The sequence below is a fragment of the Onychomys torridus genome, chromosome 19, assembly GCF_903995425.1.
Source record: "Onychomys torridus chromosome 19, mOncTor1.1, whole genome shotgun sequence".
Taxonomy (NCBI): domain Eukaryota; kingdom Metazoa; phylum Chordata; class Mammalia; order Rodentia; family Cricetidae; genus Onychomys; species Onychomys torridus.
The window spans coordinates 26,415,196-26,442,727 of NC_050461.1; the positions used below are offsets into that span (position 1 = coordinate 26,415,196).

Below are 27,532 nucleotides of genomic sequence, written 5' to 3' on the forward strand. Positions count from 1 at the left end.
TATTAAAACAAGAATCTGAGGTATTAAAACACTTCTTTCTTCTAACTTTTCTTCCCAGTACAGGCACACAAGTTGCACATGCTCATGCATCTGAAGAAGGTGCCCATCTCAAATGCAAAGACTAGCTCTCTATTCACTAAAATTCTAATACAAGGAGGAACCATGCAGGGACAGGATAGATGATAAACTGAGCAATGGCCCAGCAGTGGTGGTGCATACCTTTATTCCCAGAACTCAGGAGGCAGAGCCAGGCAGATCTCTGTGAGTTCAAGGCCAGCCTGGGCTACAGAGCGAAATCCAGGACAGGCACCAAAATTACACAGAGAAACCCTGTCTCAAAAAAATTTTTTAAAAGCAAAAAGCAAACAAAAAACCTGAGTAATAAATCCTGAGATATAATTTTCCTTACCTGCTGCATAGGTTAAAAAGCTTTGGTGGAGGGATATTGTTTTACATAGACTAAAGATAAGCTTGCTTCTAATTTTTCTGTGATAAAAGTATTCCTTAAATGCAGAGTCACTCAGTGCTCAGAATTAGAATTTATCTATTTATTTTTAACCTTAAATATAAAATGATCAGTTTGATTACTAGCACCTCTCAGAAACCGGAGGAAAATTACACATCAAGCTTTCCATGTCTCTGAAGCAGAAAAGGGAAAAGAAGGATTGTGTGGTGGACAGGTAAAGCCTCCACAGTGAGCCAACATGACTGTATTAATATTTCCTTTTGTCATTCAATGACAACATTTTCAAAAACAAACAGAGAGGAGAGTAAGTACACCAAGTTAAGGCATGGAGAAAGTAGTCTTTTTAACGTGTTTCAGGGGCAACTGTAGTTCCACATGCTAAAATGTAAATTTAGCTCTCTGCTTCACAGCCCATTAAAAAAAAGTTAAAAGTGACTCAAAACAGATCATAGGTCTGTCTGAATGATGAGCTAAAACAATAAAATTACTAGGATTAAATAAATGGATTCATCTTCCTGTAGATTGCACAAAAGCAAATTTGATAAGACACAAATAGTATAAGCACCAGGCACAGGCGTACATTCTTGCAAGCTCAGGATTTGGGAGGCTGAAGCAGGAGGATTGTGACTTCAAGGCCAGCTCAAAATAGACTGGAAAACCCTGTCTCAAAACATAAGAATAGTGTGTGTATGTGTGTGTATGTGTGTGTGTGTGTGTGTGTGTGTGTGTGTGTGTGTGTGTATGAATAGAATTAAAACTAAGACTAAGAAAGAATAAAAGAAAAAAGTTTTAATCTTATTTAAACATTTTACTACTTAAAAAAATACTGTTAAGAAAATTTTTAAAAAAAGACTATCAGTACTATAACAGGACTTCATATTAGCCAAATCAGAATGACTGCTGTTAAAAAGTAACACAAAAAGAGTCAGTGAGATGGCTCAGTGCATAAAGGCTCTTGCTGCCAAGCCTTACAATTAATCTGAGTTCAGTACCCAGAACTCACATGATGGGAAGAGAGAACTGATTCTTAGGCATTAACCCCTGACCTCCACACCCATACTGTGGCATGTGTACATGCATGCCAAACACACATAATGCATAGTATTAAAAGATGACTCAAGGCAAAAACGAATGGTAGTGGTAATGAAGAGAAATGAAAGTTCTTACTTACTGCTTTTAGGAACTTAAGGTAATATAGTCACTAAGGAAAACAGTAGGAAAGTTCTTGAAACTAAAACTACCACCAGAGCCAGAGATCTGTCTATTAGGTGTAGATCTAAAAGAAAACAAGTCATCATATTGAAGAGATACCTGAACATCCTTGTTTGTTGCAGTGCTATGCAAGATAAGAAAGATGTGAAATCAATAAGATGTCCATAGATGAGTGAATGGTTACACCGTGTGTTATGTCCCCATTCCATTAGTTTACCTTTGTGTCACTAATGTAGGCACCTTAAGGAAGAAAAGATTTTAGTTCCCTGTTTCAGAGGTTACATCCTATCCTGGGAGGGAAGGCATAGGAATAGCTCACATAAAGATGGACAAGAAGCAGAAGAGAGAAAAGACATAAAGATGCCATAGCTAGATAAAAATCCCCAAGGACACACCGTTAAAGACTTGCTTTCCTCCATCAGGCTCAAGAATGAGCCTTCGGTTCTATCAGATCCCTATCATGTATTCAGACTTTGAGTCCATTAATAGATTAAACCACTCATTAGATGAAATGTACTCTTCCCTGGAAGTACCCTCACTTTCCTAATCCCATAAGCATTTCTAAATCCAGTCAAGTTAACCATTGATAAACACCATCACACACATAATGGAACCATGGTCATCCACAAAAGGATGAACTTTTGCCAGCTGTGGAAACAGAACTGGAAGGCATCATGTGAAGTAGAATCGGGCACAAAAGGACAAGCAGTACATGGTCTGGCTTATTTTGGAAGCTAAAACTTCTCTGGTCACATAGAACTATAGAGTAGAACAATGGCCACTGAAGGTTAGAAAGGGAAGGAGGAGAGAATACAGAGGTCAGATAACTATAATGGGTAGGTAAATTAGTTCTAATACATTATGGTACAGTGTTGTACCTATAGTCTACTACCCTCTATTATACACTTCAAAATAACTAGAAGAGGCAGGGCAGTGGTGGCACATGCCTGTAATCACAGCACTCGGGAGGCAGAGGCAGGTGGGTCTCTGTGAGTTCGAGGCCAGCCTGGTCTACAGAGCTAGTCCAGGACAGGCTCCAAAGCTACATAGAAACCCTGTCTCGAAAAACAAAAACAAAAACAACAACAACAACAGAAAACAACTATAAGAGGTTCAAGCTTGCCAGCACACAGAAACTAATAATTTCTGAGGCTCTAAAAATACTATTCACATTGATTTGATAATATTTATTATGTACATATATCAAAAAATGATATAAAGGCCTATAAGTATAAACATTATACAGCAATTAAAAATAAAAATGTTAAAAAAATCACATAGGGTGCTGGAGAAACATAGCTCAGTGGTTAAGAATGCAGACTGCTCTCATAGAGGACTCAAGTTTAGTTCCCAGGTCTCATGTAATGCAGCTCACAATCCCCTGAACTCCCACTCCAGGGGAATCTGATGCCTCTGGCCTTTGCTGGCTTCAGCACTTACAGACAGGTACACATGCCCACTACCAACCCTGACAGACACCTACATAATTAAAAATAAAATAAATATTAAAAAAATAAAATCAAAGAAAAATTTAAATCGTGCACATAATAAGAATCTGGTACCTAAAATATAAAAGGAACTAATTTAAACTTCAAAAAATATGTAGAAAATGCAACTAAAAATAGACAAAAAAATAGAAATTGCATAAAATAAGTAAGTGGACAATAAACATATAAAATGATGCTCAACATAATTAGAAAACACAAACAATAATGGTATTTTGTTTAAGATTAGTAACATTGCTACAATAAGAAATCAATAAGTAACCAACAGTAGGTGAACTGGAGTCCTCATTCATTGTTGGTAGGAAAGACAGTGGTACATATATGCTGGAAAACAACTATCAGATCCTTTTTAAAATTAGAAGTAAATTCACTGTGTGCCTCAGGATTTCCATTTAAAAGTATAGGAACACACATTTACACAAGAAATTGTGTGTTCTCAGCAAATAATGTGTGCTCTCATAAAATAGGAAAATAAGTTTGATTCTCTGTTGTGATATTGTGTTTGCGTTTTGACAAATAAAGCTTGCCTGGAGATAAGAGAGTGGAGCTAGCCACTAGTCAACCATAGTGGTTTGTTGGAGGGGGGAAGTGAAAGGCAGGGTGGACAGGAGCTCAGCCCTTTTCAGTCTGAGGAGTCAGAGAGGTAAGAGGTGACTGTGGCTGCTCCTTTGCTTCTCCCATCTTTCAACTTTTACCCCAATGTCTGACTCCAGGTTTTATTCTTGAGACGAATAAGGATTGTGCAACATCTGGAATCCAACAAGAATTCACAAAAAAGCCATTGGCTTTGCAGCCACTGGCACAGGCCAGAGCTGCATGACGCTGGGAGTCACCACCCTGCTGGCTAGGTTTTCTTTTGTTTTATCCCCTCAAGCCCTCTGAGCAAATCTGGGGTTTTTCTGTTGCAGCCTCTCTGCAGCAAACTCCACTGGTACCTGGGCTCTGAACATTGCTGGAGTTAGCCCCTCCCCAACCTAGTGGTGTCTTTAGACAGTTCCTGCTGCGCATGCTCCTTCCCCATGATCCCCTGTGTGTGTTTTTCCAGACAGCGGGCTCCCTCTCCCAGTGGGTTGCTGGTTTTCCCTGGGCCCCCTCCTTGGGCTGCCTACAAACTAGGTAGCTGTTTTGAAAACCCTCTCCGGCTTCTACTGTTCTATGCAGCATCAGTCAGCCTCACCTCTTCATAATCATTGTCAGCAGATTTGGTGAGACAATTGGGATTTCTTAAAGGGAGGAAATAGTTTTTAAAAAATGACACAGAGAGAGTTAAAAAATAGGAAACACTATTACGATGGAAGGAGTTAGGTCTCTGTATGATTGCACAGCGGATGGTTTAAAAATGGAACAATAAAATGAGAGGATAATTAACTTAGAAGGGATATATGTAATGTCAGTTATAAACATTATCAGTTTGATCATTCTTGTTTTATCCCTAAAAAAGTTGGTTAATATGTGTGCCAAGATACAAGTTTTAGAAGAATGTATTAAAACAGATCATAGAGATATTCAGAGGAATTTAAAGGAGAGACAATCTCAGCTTTGCATTATAAGGTTAGAGAGGGATAGCCCAAGGTTTTCATACAACCAACCTTAATTTATCCAGTCACCTTACAGGAACTGTCAAATGACAGGTATCCCTAAAGCTATGCAAGAACTGAATGGATTCCTGTGGAAATGTTAGGTTTGAGGAGATTTAAGGAAGTGATAGTCTCATATGGTGTGCATTCACCTTTGGTGAAGCAGATGTTAAACTCATGGTCAACTTGTAATAAGATTATCCCAGAAGACTGGAGAGACTTGGTTACAGTAGTATTGGAACCTGGTACTTAATTACAGTGGAGGACCTGGTAGAAAGATGAGGCTAGGACCATTGAGCAACGAAGGAGGGCTAGAGGTATTGAATCTCCCAAGACCAACTTCTTGGAAAAGGCAATTATACTAATGTACAGAAACAGTCTCTATATGGTGACCACACCCTGGCTCTATGCTGTGCAGCAGCTTTGAATGCCTGGGACCGAATTGAAGAAGTAGAAAAGAACTGAGTCATTTACTAAAGTTATACAGGGCCCAGAAGAAAATTTCACTGACTTTTTACAAAGATTCACTTCAGCTGTAAATAGAATAATACCACATTCAGAAGCTAGACAAATAATAATTGAATTTTTGGCTTTTAAAAATGCTAATTCACAATGCAAAAGGGTAATTAGGCCTTTAAAGGCAAGATCAACACCCATAGAGGAATGGATCCAAGACACAGTCAATATTTAATCTCTTAGCCATGATGATGCTTGGATAGGAGAAATGATTTCCAGAGGCTTGAAGAAAAATCAAAATGTCAGGTGTTTTAATTGAGGTAAACAAAGTCACCTAAAAAGGGATTGTAGACAGGGGGCTCCTAGAAACAATGTTTTTTCTAGGAATAATCCAAACAGAACATCTCTTCCCATCTGAATAACGCAGAAGGTATGGCAAAGGTGGACAACAGACTAATAAATGTAGATTAGCAAGAAACAGACTAGATAACCCTTTGCCATCAGGAAATGCTTTGCAGGCCTCTCAGGCTCCCGTATCAACTTTGGTTCAGTCATTTCCTGTGATCATGGGGGAAACTCCTTCCCAGAGCAATTAAAGACCTAATGCCTATTGTAAACAACAACAACAACAACAACAAAAACCAACATACTACTCTGGATGATAGAACAGCTTTAGAAGATGAAACAAAACTTTCAGGAGAAACCAGAACAAGAGAAACCTCTTGATTAGCTGAAGAGATAGTTCATCAACTGGTGTGACCATTCACTCTAAACTAATTATACAATGAAAAAAATGCTTTTCATTTGATCAGATATAACTTGCCAAAGGGAAACTCCCCAAAGTTAGGGTTGGGGCATGGTTTTATTTTTGTTTTTCATGAGAATGAAGGCATCGAGCTAAGGATTCTGAAGAACACTAGACAAATGAGACATCTGAAAAAAAAGATAAATCATCCAGAAAATATATGTCCCAAGAAAAAGAGTAAATTGGCCTGTTGGTATATTACATTTCCAACAGGATAAAATTTCATAAATATTCCCAATTTTTTGTTTCTGCTGTTCTCTACAGACATATGATGCAAATGGTCTTTTTGTAGACCCAGTTCAGTTGAAAATTAAAGCTGGCTTTGAAGTTGGAGTATGACTTTCCCCTTCTCTAAACAAAAGCTTGCTTATTAAAGCAAAATGAAAAATCTCTGTCTTCTCATGTCAGAAGAGCCATCTGATATGGGACAGAAGAAAAGTTAAAATTTAGGAACTATTTTATGCCACTAACCTCGTAATCCTTTGGTTTTATTTTGACTCTTTAACACTTCTCTTAAGGTCTAAATATTACCTCAAAATTTATAAGATCAATATATATGTTGACATATATCTATATTAAACTTTTTGTCATGATATTAATGGTACTCATATAGAGTACTGATTCTAGAAAATGGTTCCATCTAGCTTCCTGTACATGATTTCGGCTTTAAGTCTCTATCAGATGATTAGGAATTGTGTTTTTGTACTCTGGATGTACATAATAAACACTGATACTTTAACCTCTTTGAGATCTGCTGCATATGACACTTAAAATGTTTAAGTTTTCTGCAGTGAACCAAGACCATGCCTAACAGAGATCTTTGAAGTCTCTAAAAGGGATAACAGGGTTTCACAATGATGATTCCACCTGGATTGCGGTAATGCCACTAAACTGACAAACACCACCCAAAGACTAGCTTTGGACTACAAACTGCTCAGAACAATGTCAAGGTGACTAGCTGAGATGGTCCAGCCTCACTGACTACTCTAGGCAGGACTTGAGATAAGCCCTGAATTTTTTCCATTATGCAAAGACTGGACAATGAATGATATAGCTTGCTCTCCCAGGACTTGATAAATATCCCAATTATTTTTCAGAGTTCCCTAAAGATGCCATTGCTACCAGAGAGCAGGAAGTAATTTTAAGAACATGACTGCCACATTCCCAAGAGGTGGGGTGGGTGATGTTTGGTTGCTCAGTGCATTATGGATATTTGTCATTATTTAGGGAGGTTGGTTACAAGTTGTAATTGGTAATTTGTCATGGTTTAGGATTATTGGTTACAAGTTGTTATTAATAATGGCCAGAAAAAAAAGCTGAACAAAAGAGATTAGATTCAGGGTTCTTCTTTTGAAAAGAAAAAAGGGAGATATAGAAATAATAGGATAAAAAGGTAGATTATTAAATTTACTCTGAAAAGAAAAAAAGGGGGCATATAGAAATGATAGAATAAAAGGATAGATTATTGAATCTACTTTTAAACCAAAAAAGCAACTACTAGTTTTAAATATTTTACATTGGTTTGGATGTTTGCATATTGATACAAATTTGAGGTTATTGTTTGTTAGATAATACTGTACATAGGTTTCTACTCTTGCTCAAGCTATTGTACCTATACGGTTCATTTAACAATGTAATAGAAATTGCTAGTCCTTGAAAGTTTTCACTACAAATTATTTAGGATAATAAAGAAGTGTAAGTTAGTAGTTAGTCACCTATCCTATTACAATTAAACTTGTAGTATGTTAAGTATGTTTTCAAGGTCAAACATATATTTTAGATAGACAGGTCATCTTCAAGCACTTCAAAGATCTACAGAATATAGCATTTAAGATGTTTTATTAACAGGTCTTTTTTATGATAATGAGACATGTCTGCTTCTGGCAGCACCAATCTACTTCAGAGAAGATAATGGCCATAGAAGAAACTCCATATGGGGTTTAGTTTCTTTATGGCAAAAGTTAGCCACTGGGCAAGAAAGTGCTCTTGCCTCAACTGCCAACATTATGCTGTCCAAATTAGACAAGCATGACATACAAGAAAGTGACTGCTGAACTTTGCCAAGACAAGGTAGAACAACCTTTCAGAATGTTCTGCTTCACAGAAAAGTCTGTCAGATATTCTAGGCCTGTAGGCTGAAGATGATGCCTCAATGTTACAGAGGAACTTTGGGTGACTATCCAGGCAGCCAGCTGTTTCTGTCATTTCTAATATTTTTTGCAAGTTGCTTGCATTTCCTGCTTACTCAAATAATATTACTCCTTCTTGTGTCTCTGAGTGAGTTGAAGACTAGATAGTTACAGTTTTCCTTGTTAACAAATTCAGAAAAGAAACTCACTAAAGAGGTGTAAAGTGTATAGGGTTGAGAGACATCAAAAGATAGTTTTGGATTAGTAACACAAATTAGAATAGAAGATAAATTAGGTAGAACCCTTTGGACTCACCAAGATAGGATAGACAATGGAGTATTTTCTCTGAATTTGTCAAATGTTAATGGACTAGACATTGTTGATGTAATCATTCCCTGTATATATTTGTATATAGTTATTGTATTTATTGTATACAGTTTTTCTATGTTAGTTATAACCATCTCTTTTTATTTTAGACAAAAGAGAGAAATGTTGTGATATTTTGTTTGTGTTTTGACAAATAAAGCTTACCTGAAGATCAGAGGGTGGAGCTAGCCACTAGTTAATCTTAGAAGTCCAGAGGTCTGTACAGACAGAAGAAAGGAAGTGATATGGCTGGGCAGAGAGAGGAAGTGTAAGGCAGGTCAGAGACAGAAGCTTGGCCCTTTTCAGTCTGAGGAGTTGGAGGCAAGAGGTGACTGTGGTTGCTCCTTTGCTTCTCTGATCTTTCAACTTTTACCCCAACATCTGACTCTGGGTTTTATTATTAACACTAATTAAGACCATGCAATAATTCTCCAGGTGTATTGCCTCAAGCTGAACACTGACACAACATGATTGCCATGAGTCTGAGAACACCCTGGGCTATCTAATGGGCTATCATTCAGTCTGTCTCAAAAAATTGCAATGTTTATTTTCTAATGAATGTAAAAACAAAAGTGTGGACATATAGGTAGTAGGACAGCATTTGAAAAGAGAAAGAGGGTAACCTAATATCTGTGCCACAGGGATGAAGCACCTACCAAATTTTTTTTATGTTAAAGAGCCACATGCAAAGGCCATCTGTTGTGTGATTACAACCATATGAAACATCAAGAACAAGCCATGTTTTAAAGGCAGAAGGTATATCCATAGTCAACTGAGGCTAGGAGAAATAGGATTGAGAACAGAATGTGGATACAAATGGCCTCATGGGATCTTTACGGAAAGATTCAAATATTCCAAAATTGGGTTATGGATCAACAATGCTGTATATTTACTAAAAGCCATTAAATTATATGTCTAAAACTTGAGTTTATGGTTGGTAAATTATACTTCAAGCATCAAATAAAATTTGCCAGGTTGGTTTTAAAAATTAGCAAGAGTAGAAGAGAAAGTAATCCAAGAAGATTTTTGAAATCTACTTACTCTGAGAAACAGAAGATAGCCTTAGCAGACACTGTGCTCTTAAATGAGCACAGATGGTCTCTATGGACTAATGGTCAGAAGAGGAGGCTGAGCTGGGAAGGCTAGTCACTACTGGGAATAAGAAAATTCAGACACTAAAATTCAACACAAAAGTTAAATATCCATGATGTCTTTAGAAAGCTGATATGATGTGGCAGAGCTGATACAATGATTATTAGACCCTGAGAAACTTTTGAGGGATACAGAGAACAAGAATTAAATACAAAAGGATGAGAGGTTAGATATCTAGAGTTACTGAAATAAATGCTAACAAGAACAAAATAGAGAATGTGATGGCCAACACTATATAATACAACAAGGCTTTTTTTTAGATGAACAAATGCTTTTTGGTTTAGGATTTATATAGTTTGTATATATTATAAGCAAAGATTATCACCTGGACATGCCTAGGCATTAATTCCTGAGTTATTATTCTCTTTGTAACTACCAAGATTCTTTCTTGCCCTTTCTCTGCATTGTACTGTGCTACAGGAAGACAATCTGAATGCTGTTCACTGTGGATCAGAAAGAGTAGGGGAGTGTTCACCGAGTACCCAGGCTCAGTCATTACTTGACTCATACTTGGATTAGACCAACAAAAGGCATTGGCAGGAATGCTGAAGTAAGAAGGGGGTAGTGATGTGGGTCTGGGTATTCTCAAGTCTTCATCCTTTCAACACTACATTAAAAAGTAGTAGCCAAGTCCCCTTCAGTCAGTCAACTGTCAACAAACACTACTAGGTAAACATATAATGCATCTCTCTCTCTCTCTCTCTCTCTCTCTCTCTCTCTCTCTCTCTCCATATATATATATATATATATATATATATCTGTCTCTCTATTTATCTATCTATCTATCATTCATCTATCTATCTATCTATCATCTATCATCTAATCTATCATCTATCTATCTAATCTATCTACTACATATCTCTATTTTATCATCTGTCTATTTATCTATCTATTTATCTATAATCTATCTGTCTATCTAACAATCATCTATCAGAGTGGTAAGGGTTTACAAGTGTTATTTATCATCTCCAAGTGCCTCATAAGCCCTGTTCAATTCTCTTAATCCTGCTTACATCACTGAACTCATACTTGCTCATTGTAAGCAAAAGCCCAGAGCTAAGACAAAATAGAACAGATAGTGTAAGAAACATTTTTTCCATCAATAATTTCAATACATGGTCTTATATGAAGTTGACCAATGCCAACTTTTAAAAGTCAGCATACCAGAAGAGATAACATCTCTAATATTTCTGGAAAATAAACTCAAGAATACTGTATACAGTTCAGGATGTGGTTCAAAGTCACTAAGTACAAACATAGGATTTTTATATGGCTACATAATGGCATATGAAAGCAAAGACAGCTTATAACAATGAATAACTTAGCACTAACCAGCTTAGTCTAGGCTCCTCTTTGTATCAATGATGTCTAACCTATGGTCTCTGGGGCTGAATGGTCTGACTTTTTAATTCCTCATTTCATTTTTTATCTTAGTAATTATGAAAGCTGAAAATTATGTATAAGTTACAAAAACCCCAGAATTCTTGCAGTTTACAACAGTAGAATTAAAAACAGGATAATTACCTTTGGAATCCTTATAGAACACAATTATTCTAATTTATACTTAACCAAATAAGTATACTAATCTAATAGTTATATGCATCTTTGGAAGAAAATACCCTCCACATGAGCTTTTCCTAAGTTTAATGGATGTACCATGGTCTGAAAGTTTTCTTCCATATATAAGAAAGCAAATGATATACCTACATACTTCCATATTAACTGTCAACATTTAGCAATGCAATAATCAACTGTGCCATGTAATTATTATTTATGCTATAATTTCAGTTCTTGGCCAATGGAATGATAAGAAACTTTGTGAAGAAAAGAAAAGATAACAGAGCTAATTTTATGAAGCACTTACCTCTATGATTAATTGACTGAGCAATTGAAAATAACTAAGCTATGCAGCAGATGAATGCAGAGTACTTTAAATTTTTTATTTTAAGTGCCTCTAAGTTGAACTGTGCTGAATATAGATGGCCCTATTAAGTGAAATGTGTTAGTATTAAATTGAAAATGTCAAGAGAGAGGCTTAATGACATCTTCAAATGTCATCTTCAAATGCCATTTACCATCTGCACAAAGATCAGTATAAATGACCAGAGAATGTAAAAATGGAATTGTGTTAAAAATCAAATAAATAATTGTATATCTATTAAAATGCAGTCAAATTTAAAAATCACCAAAACAACTGGATGTTTAATTCAGAAAATACTTCCGAATATGCAATGAAATTGTGTGTTATCTATTCCAAAGCAGTGCGGGTGTTACACAACAAAGAAAACGAGTGAATTCTGATTTAAACAGCTAACAAGACCCTCCTACGGCAGCGAGCTTATCTTCTTGAAACCCTCTTCTTCAGCTCCGGTTTTCACATGTATGGTGTATATGTACAAGTTCAGTAGAAATAGGGTTCTTAAATTTAGAGAACAAAGATGTTAGCTGTGGAGTCAATAAAGCTACAAAACAACCTAACACATCTGTGCTCTAGCACATGTAATGAATAGAGCCTTCCTCTTCCCTTCTACATGTACGGAGCAGTGAGGCAGGAGCATGACTCTGATGATGTAGCATTTATCCACCTACTCCTTCCGCATTTTGTTTATTAAGCACCACAGAAAAAGCCTAGTATTGAGTTCCTGTTTTTGTGGGGCTTTTTGTTGTTGTTTTGTTTTTTTGTTTTTTAATTCTCAGACAAAACATCTCTCTTATTTATGTTGATATTTTATTTGTGCTGAAATGTGATTTTTATTTGTATGCTAATAAATACAGTTGCCTGGAGATCAGAGGTCATAGCCATTAAGCAGAAGTCTGGCAGTGGTAGCATACGCCCTTAATCTGATCACAGGGCAGGCAGAGTCTCTGTGTGGTCAAGGACACAGCCAAGCAAGGTGACCTGAACTTTTCTTATCTTTTTTTTTTTTCCCCAGAGCTGAGGATCGAACCCAGGGCCTCGCGCTTGCTAGGCAAGTGCTCTACTACTGAGCTAAATCCCCAACCCCGGTGACCTGAACTTTTAATCCTAGACTATAGAGACCTGGAGGTCTGTATAGACAGGCAGTGAGGAGGAAGAAATGTGCTTGGGTTTAGAGCCAATGAGAAGGCAGAACAGAAGGGCAATAAAAAGACAGGTCACACAGGAGAAGGTCTCTCTCTCTCTCAGGGGAAGTGATGGAGTGGTAAGCTAAAGGGAGTCGTGGCTCTTGCTCTGATCTCTTAGGCTTTAACTCTGTATTTGGCTCTGTGTTTCTTATTTACTAAGACTGTTTAGAATTTCGTCTACACTTATTTATAATTTTAAAATTTTTGTTTTACAGACTCACTAATTGCTCATCAGTTTTTGTGCCAGGTTGCCCACTGGTTGATATGGAAATGATGAAGATGGACTCAATCAAGTCTGAGGGAACTTAGAGTATAGTACATGGAAAATATATGTTCAAGTTAAGTCTAAGCAGGCTCGCTAGAACATGTCTGTAATTCCAACACTTGAGAGTTGGGGGCAGGAGGCTCAGAAGCTCAAGGGCACCCTCAGCTACATAGTAAGTTCAAAGGCAGCCTAGGCTATGTGAAATATGGTCTCAAAACAACAGAACCCAAACAAAAAATTAAATACTCACTATGAAACAGAAGCTACTATATTACAGATAAAGATGGTCAAATTGTCTATATTCTGATTCCAAACTGGTTGTTGAGGAATCTGTAGGGACAGAAACCAGCCTAGGCCCATACCTCAGACAGAGAACTCAGCTTGAATGTTCTTATGAAAACCTTCTGATGTCATGCACATCAAATCATTTGGTGTAATAAGTAGTTCTCAAAGCACAGCCCATTAAAGGTTGTCATTTCCACAATTATTTTATTCTATAAAATAATTAACTTGAGTGCATAGACTATTGCTATGATGACAATATCAGGTAGCCCTTACAAATATATATATTTCTATGCATATATACACAAACATAATAGTAATTCATGGTTGTTAACTTCAAGTCAAAATGTTATGGGTTTTAAGCTACATACTAAAGGATTAGAGAGATACAAGATGTTAGATTCTGACAGTTCTAGTAATAGACAAAGGCACTTCTCTGGTGCCAAGACTGCCCGTGGTAAAAGGAAGCAGTAGACAATAGTAGTGTTAATTTTGACTGTCATTGATTTTTCTTGTTGCTGTGACTAAACACCCCAGAGAAACAGGTCAAGAGGGGAAAGGTTTATTTGGGCTTAGGGGTTCAGAGTGCTTGGTTCATGGTTACTTTGCCCAGTGTGTTTAGGAAACATCATGGTGGTAGGAGTATGTAACTCAGGAGGCTGTTCATCTTATGCAGACAAGAAGTAACACGTGAGGAGGAGGCTGGGAATCAAGCATCACCTTCAAAGATGCTGACCTGATTCTTCCTGCTAAGCTTTACCTCCAAAATTCCCAGAATCTCCTCAAACAGCACTGTCAGTTAAGGATCAAGCATTCGGGCATGAGATTGGGGACATTCATATTCAAACCATAATATTGGCCAAAAGTCTAAAGGCACCACCTAGACTATGTAGATCATAGCTATAGACTTGGGATTCTGAAAGGTGGGGACTGAGATTCTTAATCAGGGCTCATTTTATGAGGCTTATATCCATTATACATACAAACCCAATCAAATTTAGAGAATTTTATTACACCTTTGGGAACATGTAGCCAACTTCCAAAACTGTCAAAATCGTGGGAGACTAATCAATTAAATATAAATTGTAGAGAATTACAAATGTCTGGATGTGTACCAAGGACTAGTGCTCATCGATCGAGTCATGAACGCCCTCAGTGGTGAGAGACTGGCAGCTAATAAGCAGTTAACAAAGACAGATATCAATCTAGAGGTCTTCATTGCTAAAAGAGCCCATCCCAGTTATGGTATCACCATTCAATACTCTGGTTTGTTTGTTGTAAAAGAGTGAATTTTTTGGTTATTATATGGATTTTGTGGCTTCGAGCAGATCGATAAGGCCACATTAGAAATCTGTAGCTCAGATTATGAGGAAGGCTGTCCTTTGTCCTCAGCCCTACATATAACAACTTCAATTCTGATTTCTACAGCATGAAACTAGACTCTGACCCACGGTTTATCACAATGCCCCCCCTTATATCGTCTCTCTTCTCTGCCTTATCTATATAATCACACTGCAGTAAAGAACATGAAGAAGTAATTTATAAAGACTAAACTATGGTGATTTTGATTGTTCATACTGACTGTTGATTCAACAGACTGCCAATACCTAGAAGACAAGTGTTGGGACACACCCATGAGGGATTATCTCAGTTGGGGTAGGAAGACCCACCTTCACTATGGTGGCTGGCGTCCTGGGCTGAATAGAAAGGAAATGAGATGAGCACTGACAGCCATTACTCCTTTTTTCTGATCGTGGATACAGAGTGGCCAGCCACCTGGAGCTCCCACTGCCATCACATACTGTATCTCCTTGAACTGTGAGCTAAAAATAAACCATTCCTCCTTAAATTGTTTCTGCCAGGCACTTTGACACAGCAAGACAACCAACCAGTAATTAGATTCAGTTTTACCAATGATTATAGAACCTCAAAGGAGAATAGCAATGGATAGCTGAGGACATGGAAAATGCCCCTTTTATAAGGACCTTTGAGAACATTGTTTCACTTACACACTTATAAGGAAACTCACCACTCCACATTTCAAATATTTGTCATAAGAAATGGCAATTGAAGCCTCAGGTAGTTTCCAGACTCCAGAGTATAAGCACTTTCTAATAAATCACATTCAGGTTCATGGGTCATAACAAAATACTTGACTTTATTTTCTGAAAACTTCCTATTTTAATAATTGTGTAGAGGAGAAGCAAGAATTGCTTCAAGCACTCATCCATCCATGCTGGCTGTCATAGAGTATGTCTGAAACAGCCAAAACTTCTTAGAAGCTGAGTGTTGCCTCCATATCTGGCAATGGCTGGGAAAGGAGTTCTTCCAATATTCCCCTCACTTTGATTTCTGTTTAACTCAAAGCCACTCCACACAATGCACATCCCTTAGATGAAGCTTCCTTCCATCGTCTCGGAATTTTCACTTGACTTGATTTTCAAACCTTTATTTCAATTGTTAACTAGTTTTATTATGAAGCATGCAAGTCACTTTTTAGAACAAGCTGATACAGAAGTCAGAAAGGCAAACAACTTGCAATGACTATATTAGCTATTGGAATGGAGATTTTCCTATAAGTAAACTGCTGACTTGACCTCCCAGGGGTGGGCCATTCAAAGCTCAGTTCAGAGCTCTTAGACCATATTAAACTGGACCAACGCAGAGACAAGTGATGGGAACTCAGCTCTCATGAGTATGTTTGATCAGCAAATTCAGCAGACTTTCAGACACAGCTTTTGAATGGTGGTGCTCATTAAGTTTTAAACATTAAGATTGATAGGGATCTTAGATAGGAAGTAGAAGGGTTTTCATACAGTGTGTTTAATCATATGAAATTATCTTTCCCTTCCCTTCCTTCCCCTTCCTTTCCCTACCCTTCCCTTCCCTTTTCTGTAGTATTTGAATATGAGGTTTAAAATTACAACCAAGAAAGGAGCTGAGATCTCATCAACTGTATGCGTATGTTTTGGGGGAGAGGGTTAAGTACTGACCTGTACTTTTATGTAAATAATCATAAATTTTATATGTATGTTCTCAATAAGTATTCAGTATGTTTCACAAAACAATATGCCATTTTTTTTAAAAAAAATCTAAGAGCTACTTTGCTTCCCCCTGACATCTGGGAAAAGTGTCACTTGCCTGACACTGAATTTGCAAATTACTTCTGAGTATATGGCACTACATAGGTAATTTTGTTTAAAAGATCCAGTAAAATTTATAATTCCTCAACCAACAGATATTTTCAAACAAATACGTTTTGTTTGAAACAAACTAGATTTCAAACTATTTTCTATTTTTTTTTTTTTTGTAATTGTATTTAGTAGTGTGGGAGATGCCTCAGCAGGTAAAGGCACCTGCTGCCAAGTTCAATCCCTGGGACCCACATGGTAGAAAGAGAAAATAAACTCCCACAGGTTGTCCTCTGACCTCTGCGTGGGTGCTGTGACTTGTGTGCGTGCACATACATAAGAAGACAAAATAAATAAAAGTGTAATAAAAATGGGTTGACCAAAAATTGTAACTTCATGGAATACAAGCTTCCCGATGCTTACATAGCAGTATTAGCTATATCTAGAAAATTAATTCTTATGTGCTTAAAAATAATGGTCATTTCAACAGCATTGATTACTATAGTATTTATTTTATGTGTATGTGCATGTGAGTAAGTGTATGTCTGTGCACCATGTACAGGAGGCCAAGGAGGTCAAAAGAGGACACTGAAGCCCTTGCAACTGGAGTTATCGGTGGTTGTGAGATACCATGTGGGTGCTGGGAACTGAGCCCAGGTACAATGCAAAAGCAGCAAAAGCAGCAACCAATGAGTTATTTATGCAGTCCTCATTTTCTACATTTTAATAAACTACCAGAACCAGGGTAAAATACTCACCTGTTGAATAATTCCCCAGGAAAACTGTATCGTGGGCTATACTGTCACTGATTTATCATTCAGAATAGCTTTTTTGCACCTTCTAACTTAAATAAACATGACTAACAAAACCAAATTTAGTTAATAACAGTACCTAATTTTACATAAGAAAACACATACAAAATTGTGAACATAAAGGGCATAAATTTATCTATTAAAATGCCCCGTGTGTAAAAAAATACACCAGATGTATTGATATGATCACAACGTATTCAAAGAACAGTGATACCACTGCTACAATTTATAGTATTAATTATTTCTGTGTTCTAGAATGAAATATCATTATAATCAATGGGACATATAAACCAAGCACACAGAAAGTAACAGTCCCAAGGCAGATAACGCTATTGCAGCTGGGCAGTTAAGAGTCCTTTGAGCCAAGACTGGAAAATGTTAATAAAATTATTTTCTCCAAGCTTCTTATGTAAGGCTGAGAGAAAAAACAACAAAGATAAGAGAGAGGTTCTGAAATGAAGAGATTGGGTGAATAGTTCCATCACCTGTTCTCTTTCTCTCTGGTCTTCTTTTAACGACTTTTGTTCAAGTATCTGCGGTGAACCGTTTCTCAAACAGTAGGCATTTACGATGACCTAAGAAGACCCCCTCCTGAATGGTGAGCATAAGGAACTTGGAAGCATTCAAAAATGATGCTCCCTCTTACTGCAGCAGGAGAACCCTGTGGAGGCCACTGACCAATTTCACAGGGGCAAAACCTCATTCAACCCAGAGAAGATGTACAGAGCCACGTCCCACAAAACCCTAACTTTATCTTATTTGTGCATAAACCTATCCTGACATCCAAAAAGCTTCTTGTATGGATACAATGACTTTCACAGAAATCTCTGTTTGCTCTCATCTGTGGTGCTGCTTACTGTCTCTTTCTTTCTCTGGGTTATAGAAAGGTAAAAGCATTTTACTCCAGGAAAAATACATACTGCTACTAGCAAATCAATGTTTCATAATGGGGATGGAAATGCTATTAAGATTCGAAGGCAGCATTTTAAGAGGTCCCTCTTGTTTGCAGTTGGCAGAATATCAGCTGTTTCAATATAAGGGACAAATTGCAAAAGCCTAAACTAATTACCCCATCCTGCTTCTACTCTGTTCTTGCTCCCAAGTGCCTACTCCATCCTCTTGGAGGGGGAAAATAAGCAGATGGATGTTCGCAGGTGCAAAGGACTTTCTGCAGCCACCAGCTCTGAGAGCAATTGGTCAATACCCTTGAAGCTAGTTAAAGTTTTAGTAAATGGTTCCCAACTCTAGCAGATGGTCTATTGGTCTCATGGGCACTGTTCAACATCTATATGGATCCATATACACAGCTAAAATCTTAGCATTAGAGAACTGCCTTTATTTAATATTTCATGATTTTACTCTGTAACCGGTTTCTTTTCTTCTTCAGAATTTGACATGGTTCTGTTTTTCTCCATGGGTAGAATGACACAAGAGGCTTCTAGTTCATGTGGTTAATTCTTAGGAAGGCTTTCAATATCTGCACTTTACACATGAGAAAGCTGGTGGTTAATAGCTCCAGCCCACCAAGTAGCATAGGTACTACAGTAGCTCAGTTCATTTTCATCATAGTTATATATATTTTTAAGTTATTTGAGGGATGCCATAGCCCACATATGGAACTCAGAGGTCAATTTTAAGGAGTTGGTCATCTCCTTTTAACATGTGGGTTCAGGGAATCGTACTCAGATTGTTTCAGGCTTGGAAGCAAGTGCCTTTACCTCCTAAGACACCTCAAGAGCCTGAGCTCAATTTTAACATTGTTCTCTTAGACAGTAACACCATTATCCTTCCAAACATCTTATTTGAATGGGATACTTCTGATTTTTAAACTGTTTCCTACAGGTGTTTTCTGGCACTATGGAGTCAGCCTTGAGAAGGTGATTATGCCGGTCAGATTATTTTTCTTTTTCCTTTATTACATTTAGTACTTTTTACCTGTCCATGTGCTAGACATCTCTTTCTCAAATTTCCTACTTTTCTCCCCTCCTCCCATCACACACTTCCTTATATTATTTTTCTTAGTAAAAAGCTACTTTTAAAAACTAATGTCCTGGGCTGGGGACATTGTTCAGTGAGGAAAGTGCCTGCTGTACAAGCATAATACCTTGAGTTCAAATCCCCAGCAACTGCATAAAAGCCCGGGATGGCAGCAAAAACAGCACTCTTAGCACCTGTGGGAGGAGCAGCATCAACCTGAAGACCTCTTGTCTCTGACAGTCGGGCAAAAACCGAGAGCTCCACCCAGATTCAGTGAGAGACACTATTCCTAAAACCAAGGTGTAGATCAATAAGGGGAATTACCTGATGCTGACCTCTGACCTCCATGCCCATGCACACTCATGAACATAAATAATGGGCCCCACACATAATAAACACAGAAAGCTGATGTCTTGCCTAAATGCTGCTACATTTCCCTAGATTAACATGATTGTCTTATTTAATCAGAGTTTTGAGTGGAGGGTTTCACTACTCCTTGGTGAACATGAATTATATTTCAGGCCCTCCACTTATTGGTGTGGTACCCACATTTACCTAATTGAGAGCCGGAGCCCTTAAGAAAGAAAGCATCACAGAGAAGTGATTTTTATTTTACGATGATGGATGAGAGCCTATCTGTCTGGCTGATGGGTGAGTCTATGAGCATTTTCCTCTTTTCAGGACACAGGATGAAAAATCAGAAAACACATATGCCATTTTTTTCTTTGCAGGTACCTATGTAAGTGTTTGTGTGTGAGCACATGAAGACTGGAGATTAGTGTTGGGTATCTTTTTCTATCACTATCCATCTTTCTTAGGGAGGGAACATGGCCTTTTACTGAACCTGGATTACACCATATCAGCTCGGTTTACTGACCAGCGAGGCCTTTAGAATCTGCCTGTCTTTGTAGACTCCACCTCCGCACCACTCCGGGTACTGATGCACAATGCATGTAGTGGCCTGCTTGGCTTTTGCAAGCAGGCTGGGGATCTAAACTCATGCTCTCATACTTTCTCAGTTAATATTTCATGCACTTAGCCATCTCCCAACTATGGTTTAAGCCATTCTTAAACACAGGTTTCTGAATATTTACTTGGGAAATATCCACATGGCATCAAATTACAAAGTGGTTCTCTTTTATCTCTGGTGATCAAGTAAGGTTTGTTTTCGATTGAATGTTTTTAATGGTGTAAACAAAGACCAGGACCACCACCCCCCCCCCAAAAAAAAAACCACAAAAAACAAAACAAAACAAAAAAACAAAGTCATACACGAACAGGGAAGAAGCCTCATGAGAATGACAATGGAGTTTCTCATTTTCCAACACTAAGCCATTAAGTGATTTTTCTTCTGATTTACGTTGGAATCCTAATCTCTAGTTAGGAGATGATCCCCAACTAAGAGAAAATGATTTGTAAATAATTTCTTTACAAAGGTAATCAGTTGAAAGTAAAGCCATTAGGGAGAACCCTCGTCTAATATGACTCGTATGCTTAGAAACAGCAAGTGTTGGGTTTTGGAGAAATACACCAGATGGTAAGGTACTTGCCTTGCAAGCCCGAGTACTGGAGCTACATTCTTATCATCGAATAAAAAGGATGGGTATGGTGGTGCATGCTTGTAAGCCTTCCTCTGAGGAGGTAAAGATAGATGGATCCCTGGGGTTTCCTGGCCAGTCAGCCTAAACTAATCATTGAGCCACAGATGCCTGTGAGAAACCCTGTCTCATCAAAGTGGACAGATCCCGAGAAACACCATCTGAGGCTGACCTCCACCCTACACACACACACACACACACACACACACACACACACACACACAGTGGGGGGGAGGGGGTAGTGGGTGGATAGAAGTTTCTAAGCAGGTGGCTACAGGAAACCTGCCTTGGGAACATGAAGGTGATCATCAACAAGCTAAGGAAGGGCCCATCCTTTTTTCACAGCCCTCAGAAGGGACCAAAGAACTGTGAGAAAATAAAGTATCTAGTACTTTGTGATAGCAGTCCTTGCAAATTAATCCAGCTACCTACTTCACTCCCTCCTCCCCCAGAAACGCAGATTTTGAAACTCTTGGACTGTGCATTATTGCATATGTATGCATACACTAACTTTGTATTTGACTTTACAACTTCAAGGGGTGGAATATGAGGTGGTCTCTAAATGGCAGTGTTCTGGATGACAAGATAAAATATATCATAGGAAGTGACACTGAAAATCATTTGAAACAACCTTTACAGTTTAGAATAAATAGAGAAAAGTTGAAGTTATAGTCTTTTCATGGCGTATCATGTGATTCTCAGTCTATTTTTCTCCTGTAACACAAAGGCACTCTGGACTAGCACCCAAGAAGCATATTTCAACAATAGTATTTTTCTTGTTTTGCCATGTTAAAAAGATGTTTAGATAAAGTGTCAGTAGCAAACACCTGCAATCTCAGAGCTAGGGAGGCAGAGACAGAGGGATACCTCCAGCCTGAGACCATCCTAGATTTCATAGAAAATTCCAGCCTGCACAAAGAGATCCTATCTCAAAAGTTAATTAGTTAATGAGTGAAATATTAAAAAAAATAAAATGAAAAGGTGTTGAAGGTTAGGATAGCATAAGAGTAAATGGACAAAAGGTCACAAAGAATAATTTGCTCCCCTAAAACAGCATTTCAGAGTCCTTACATTGATGGATTCTTAATCACACTGCTGATACTTTCACTGTTAATGGCAGACATGAGTGGCTCAATCCTCAGTACTTGCAAAGATTAAGATTTCTTTGGAAGTCTATATAACCAAGCAGAGAGGCCATTTCTGCTTTTGCCAATTTTCATTCATAGTTTTCATACATGACACTGCCAATAACTCAAATTAGTTTTAAAAATATTTTAGTTCAGTGAAAATATTTATCCTTTGACTTTAATTACTCATTGATAGACTTTCTGTTGTTTTCCATGATTTTTATTCTTTTGGAAGAGTCAATGTTCACAGAGTGAACATGGAAAAGAGAACTTTGAATCTTCTACCCTAAAAGATAGAATTATGATGAACCATTTTGAACTTTGAATTAAGAAGATAGAATTAAGATGAACCATTTTGAGGTACAAAACTGGGTAGATCCCAACTGGAAATAAAGAAAACCTTTCATCAGAACTCTGATGGGATTGACTTGGCTGCTGTGGAAGATCTTCAGGATAATATTTGGAGCATCAAACAATTTTGGGAATTGTTTGTTATCGAGAAAACTCAAGTCATGGTTGGAATGGGTCGAATGGGATTTACAGCCCTGCCCATTCTAGAAGCCCATTCTTCTATGAACACAGCAATAATCTCATAAATCTGTTCTCCTCAACTAACTCAGGCATCACTTCATCACTTCTTATCTTGATAGCACGTGCGCCGTGTGTTATTTAACGTATTTAATTCACACACATTCCAGCAACAGAAACACATCAGTTTGCAGCTCATAGTAGGTTAAACCAGAAATTCAGGTTAGAGTATTTTCTTTGCTATTCCACCTGTTCGTATGACATCTTCTGGTTCTGACTGTATTGAGTAGGATGGCAAGTGTCATCCAGAGAGAAAAATTTTAGCAGTTATGTTAATGCTTGAGATTCTGTTCTAAAGAGCTGAACATACCCCGTCCATCATGAAATAACCAGATACTAACCTCCTTCATTTTTTCCAGTTCATTCTGTAAGGCTTGCTTTGCAATTTCAACTTCTATAAGCTGCTGCCTCAGCTTCTCATTTTCATCTTCTGTTGTTGTCCTTTTTTCTTCCACATTTTCCAGTTCGTGGTGGAGTCTCACAGATACATCCTTTGCAACCTAAAATTATGTGTTTGTAGCAATAAGATATAATTGTATTCCTATTGAAGGCATCAAGAGCCAACATTTCCGTAGTACATACTTTGTGGCAGTGTTCCCAATACCTGATCTAGAAGCCATTCATATATCAATCACTTAATCCTCACAACAATCCCACAAGATAGATGCTACTATTATATCTGCTTTATAGAGGGAGGGATATCAAGTAAGATGTTCAAGGCTGTACAGCTAACAAATAGCCAGATGCCTGGCTCCACTTTGTTCATTTAACTTCACTGCATCATAGCAATATGTGTTTTTTTCATGTTCATGTATAGATAGATTTAACATATCTGCTTTAATTTTACAGTAAAACCATGAGCTATATGATTCTACTATTGCCCCAATGAGAAAAGGGGGGGGAGGGTAAGTACATGTTTAACTACTGGGTAGTGGGACTTGCTTTTATTTCCCTTATAACTCTTAGCTAGTTCCAAGTATTTAAGATTAGCAAGCATTCCAGTCCTTGAGATTCTTTTTTAATAGTAGTATATATTTTCACCCCAACTTTTGAGATTATCTTGAAAACTAGAGTTTGAAGGGATACTGAGCATTTAGCGTAGAGGCTCAGGACACTGCCAGTCCTGCTTTAGACTGGATGGAGGGAGCTTGGCTACTGCCAAGCTTGTTATAGGGCCCTTTTCCAAACGGGTTACTGTTTAGACGGGTTCCTTTCAGGAAGTTAAAGAACTGGTGAGCGTAGATAGGCAAGGGTCTTAAGTGGAAGCCCAGACTTTCCGAAAGAGACCTGAACTATTTTCTCAATGCTTTCCTGTTGTGGATGTCAATGCTCCACAGTAACCCACATTGCAACTCATGAATATCTGATTCCACCAGATCACTAGAGTCGAGGCCATTCAGAGTCTATGCTTTACCATGAATGACTTTGTTTCAGCCAAAGAGGGAGGCACCCTCTTCCCATTACTTCTGAAAGAGTTACTCCCAGGAGACGACCTCCCTCCCCCCACCACACACACACACTAAACTGAACATTTCCTTCCCCTTCTAGGATGCTGACATTTTGTGGTGAACGCTAGGAATCTAACGCCCTTTGCCAGTCATCAGGGAAGGCCCTTTCCAACGCAAAGAGCCCTCACTAAAGTCTCCACCGGCTGACCCCAGCGCGCCCTCGCTCCCCCTCCCCCACAGCTGCAGACCTTGAGGTCCTGCTCCAGGCTGCGCAACAGCTCGCCATCAATTTCCCCGGTCTGCGCGTAACGGAGCCTTTTGCGCTCGGCTTTGCGGAGGCGGTACTGCAGGATCCGGCAGTTTTTGTTGGCTCTCTCCAACTCATGGCGCATTTCCTGCAGCTGACAGGCGTCCTCCTCGAAGAAAGTATCTCGCATCTCGTCCATCTCGGTCCTCAGCTCATCGATCTCGTTCTGAGACGGTGAAAGGCCATGGGTCACAGTCAGCCTTGCCTCCAGCCCCTCAGATACGCACCGCAAACATCCCATGCCTACACCCGATACCTAGTTTTACCGCCCCCTTCTCCACGAGACTGGAGTGACAGGGGGCTGAAAACAGAATCTAGAAAACCAGGCCCAGATTTGGCCTTCTATTGCTCTGTTGCTCTAGCTCTCTCTGCCCGTGAGAAAGTGGGGCATATCGTGGTAAATGGAGAAACGAAGGCCTGGGTTTGGGGATTTTAAATGAAACACAACGATATGGAAATTAGGTTCCGTTTCAAATTGGGAGCGGGCCATGGACCTCCCCCACCTTTCTAGCTCCCCTCCCTCCCTGTGGGCCCTAACAGGTTAGCAGCCTTCCAACCCTGCGGGGGACACGCCCTAATCCTCAGAGGGCCCACGCTTCCCCTCCCCCATTCGGTCCCCACCCCCCGCTCTCCTCCTCACCTTGAGAGTCTCGTTCTCTTCCCGCAGCTTCTCCATCTCCTCCTGCATCTCCTCCTGCTCCTGGAGCTGCGGCGGGTGGGACTGCGACGAGGGGGGAGCCGCCGCCTGCATGGCCCCGCCGCTGCCGCCGCTGCTCTCTGCGCTCTGTTGGGGGCCCTCGGCCGCGGCCGCCATTGGGGAGGAGGAGGACGAGGAGGAGGAGGGGACCACAAGGGGCTCACAGATGGCAGGGGCGCCGGCCACCGGGGAGCTGCGGCTGCCGCCGCCGCCGTTTTTAGTGTGCATCTGAGCCGCGGCCGCCGCCGCCGCCGCCGCCGCCGCCCGCTCCTTCTTGAGATGGAACTGGATGAGCTCAGACTGCAGACATCCCTCCTTCCAGTAGCTCCCTCCACCTCCGCTGCCGCCCCCTGCGACGCCGCTTCCAGAGTTTCTGCTGCCGGGGCCGGGGGCTCTGCTTGTAGCAGCGGTGGATGGCGAAGGGGATACCCCCTCCCCGCCGCTGCTACCCCTCTGCGAGGCGCGGACGCCTTTCCCTCGCCAAACCCTGGGCGGTGGCGGCTGCGGAGCGCCCCCCTCCCGGTCCCCCGGGCCGCCGCCGGCTCCTCCTCCTTCCCCGCCCCCTCCCCCTCCTCCCCCGAGCGGAGGGGGTTCCCCGACTTTCGAGGGCACCGACTCTATCTCCCGGGGTGGGTCCTCGGGTGGCCCGGGCCTCCTGCCGCTCACAGAGGCCAGGATCGCCGCGGGGGACCCTTCAGCACCAGGCGCGGGCTGGACAGCTCCGGGAGCAGCCCCTTTGGGTACCGCGGGCGTCGCCTTCTCCGCCCCGCCTCCGCATCCTCTAGAGCCGGCCCCAGAGGCGCTGCGACCGGGGATCTTGGTACCCTGCTGTTGCTGCTGCTGTTGCTGCTGCAGCTGCTGCTGCCGGACGGAATTGAGTTTCGTGCCGACCCCGAGCGGGGACCGCGTGGCCGCGGCGGTCTGTCGGAAAGAATTGTCCCTAGGCCTAGCAGGTGACTGAGCTCGCTGCTGCTTTCTGCTGCTGCCCTCCGGGTGCAGGCGAGCCTCCGTGGCTGCGGCGGCGGCAGCAGAAGCTGAGGTTGCGGCTGGGGCAGCGCCCCCGGACGGTGGCTGACTCATGGCAGTCTAGGAAGAACCTACCGGATGCGACATGGAACGGTCCATCGCTAGATCATCCTCTGCTCTCCTTTCTGCCACCAACCTTCCTTTCTAAGCTGGGACGGGAATAAAAGAAGAGAAATATACAGTATGTTTACACTGTTGCAGAGTCAAAGGTTAATTTGCTAGACAGGAGAAGCTACAGAGGATTAGGAGATTTGGAAACCCAGCGTTTAATGGGACCATTGACTAGGAAAAGAGTGCAGGGCTGTTAGTTCTCACTTTGCCCAAAGTGGCGCTGTTTCGACCTCTCAGCCAAAGGCAGCTGAAGCTTGAATTCCTTAGGTAGCAGGTTTTGGAAAGGGTTAGACATAGGTTCAGCAAGAAATGAATGGGGAAGAAAATGAAGGGCGGGGGGCGGGGGCATAAGGTCCGGAAGAGACTTCTGAAGGCAAAGGAAATATTTACATATGATAGTTATCAAACGGCTTTCTTCAGCATCAAACCTGTGTTTAAAACATAGTTTAGCAAAGAAAACTTTCTTAATTAGTATTCCCAGGTTTCAATAAAAAAAAACACGGTTATGATGTAGGAGCCTAGAGAATATTTACTGTAGATAAATGACACTTTCCTCCTTCAGCTCCAGCCCCTAATGCTGTCTTTAGATAATTATAGCCAACTTTCCTAAGAACAGAATACAAACGAAAACATAAAGAGTGACTATACATCAACCCCAGTCTCAAGAAAAAGTGACATTAGGAATTAGCTATAAGATTCAGTCATTGGCAGTCCCGAAGAGATTATTTTTGTAGCTTAAAAATACTTGTTGGAAAATTTAATGAGCAGCTCTACCTACAAGCTGTGACGCTTGTAGTGATGAATTTGTCTACACTCACTTGTTATGTATTTATAAAGCAGTGAGTTGTAAGTGCAATGTAGAAAACAGATTCATTCTTAAACATCTCCTTAGGTGGTGTATAATAGACTAAGTTGAAGTTTTAAAATGCCCACTCACGGGCCTGTAGAAATGGCTCAGCAGTTAGTAGCACTGGCTGCTCTTCCAGAGGACCCATGCTCTATTCCCAGAACTCACAGGGTAGCTCACAACTGTATCTCCAGTTCCAAGGATCTGACACCCTCTTCTGGCCTCCCCCGTGCACCAGGTCCATATGTGGTAGACAAATATACACACAGGCAAAAATACTCATACAGATAAAATTAAATGTTAAAATGCTCACTCACTCCTATGGAGCCAAATTTTGGATCAGAACAGTCTGCACCCAGAAGGCTGTTCATCTTCCTTTGTGGTGGTAAGATACATGGTGTTATCTTCCCACAAAAAGCATAACTCCTTAAGCTGGAAAACAGCAAGTTACTGCCCTGTGAGTTCTCCTTCCTAGGGGCCCAGTCAGCTAGTTCAATTGGCCCCCTTTCCAGGAGAACATTATCTATAAAGCACAGAAAGGTC

At 40.1% G+C, this 27,532-nt stretch overlaps 1 protein-coding gene across 2 annotated transcripts in view; it reads right to left on the reverse strand.

The window, feature by feature from the left end:
- Soga3 (SOGA family member 3) overlaps positions 1-27,532 on the reverse strand; it is a 54,345-nt gene that overhangs the window by 25,427 nt on the left and 1,386 nt on the right. For both annotated transcript variants that reach the window (XM_036168775.1, XM_036168774.1), the window contains exons 2-4: positions 24,949-26,180; positions 24,250-24,474; positions 22,895-23,053 (exon numbers count right to left, since the gene is read on the reverse strand). In XM_036168775.1, coding sequence (XP_036024668.1) covers positions 22,895-23,053; positions 24,250-24,474; positions 24,949-26,085 — 1,521 coding nt within the window. In that variant the 5' untranslated portion in view covers positions 26,086-26,180. The remainder of the gene's footprint in view (positions 1-22,894; positions 23,054-24,249; positions 24,475-24,948; positions 26,181-27,532) is intronic.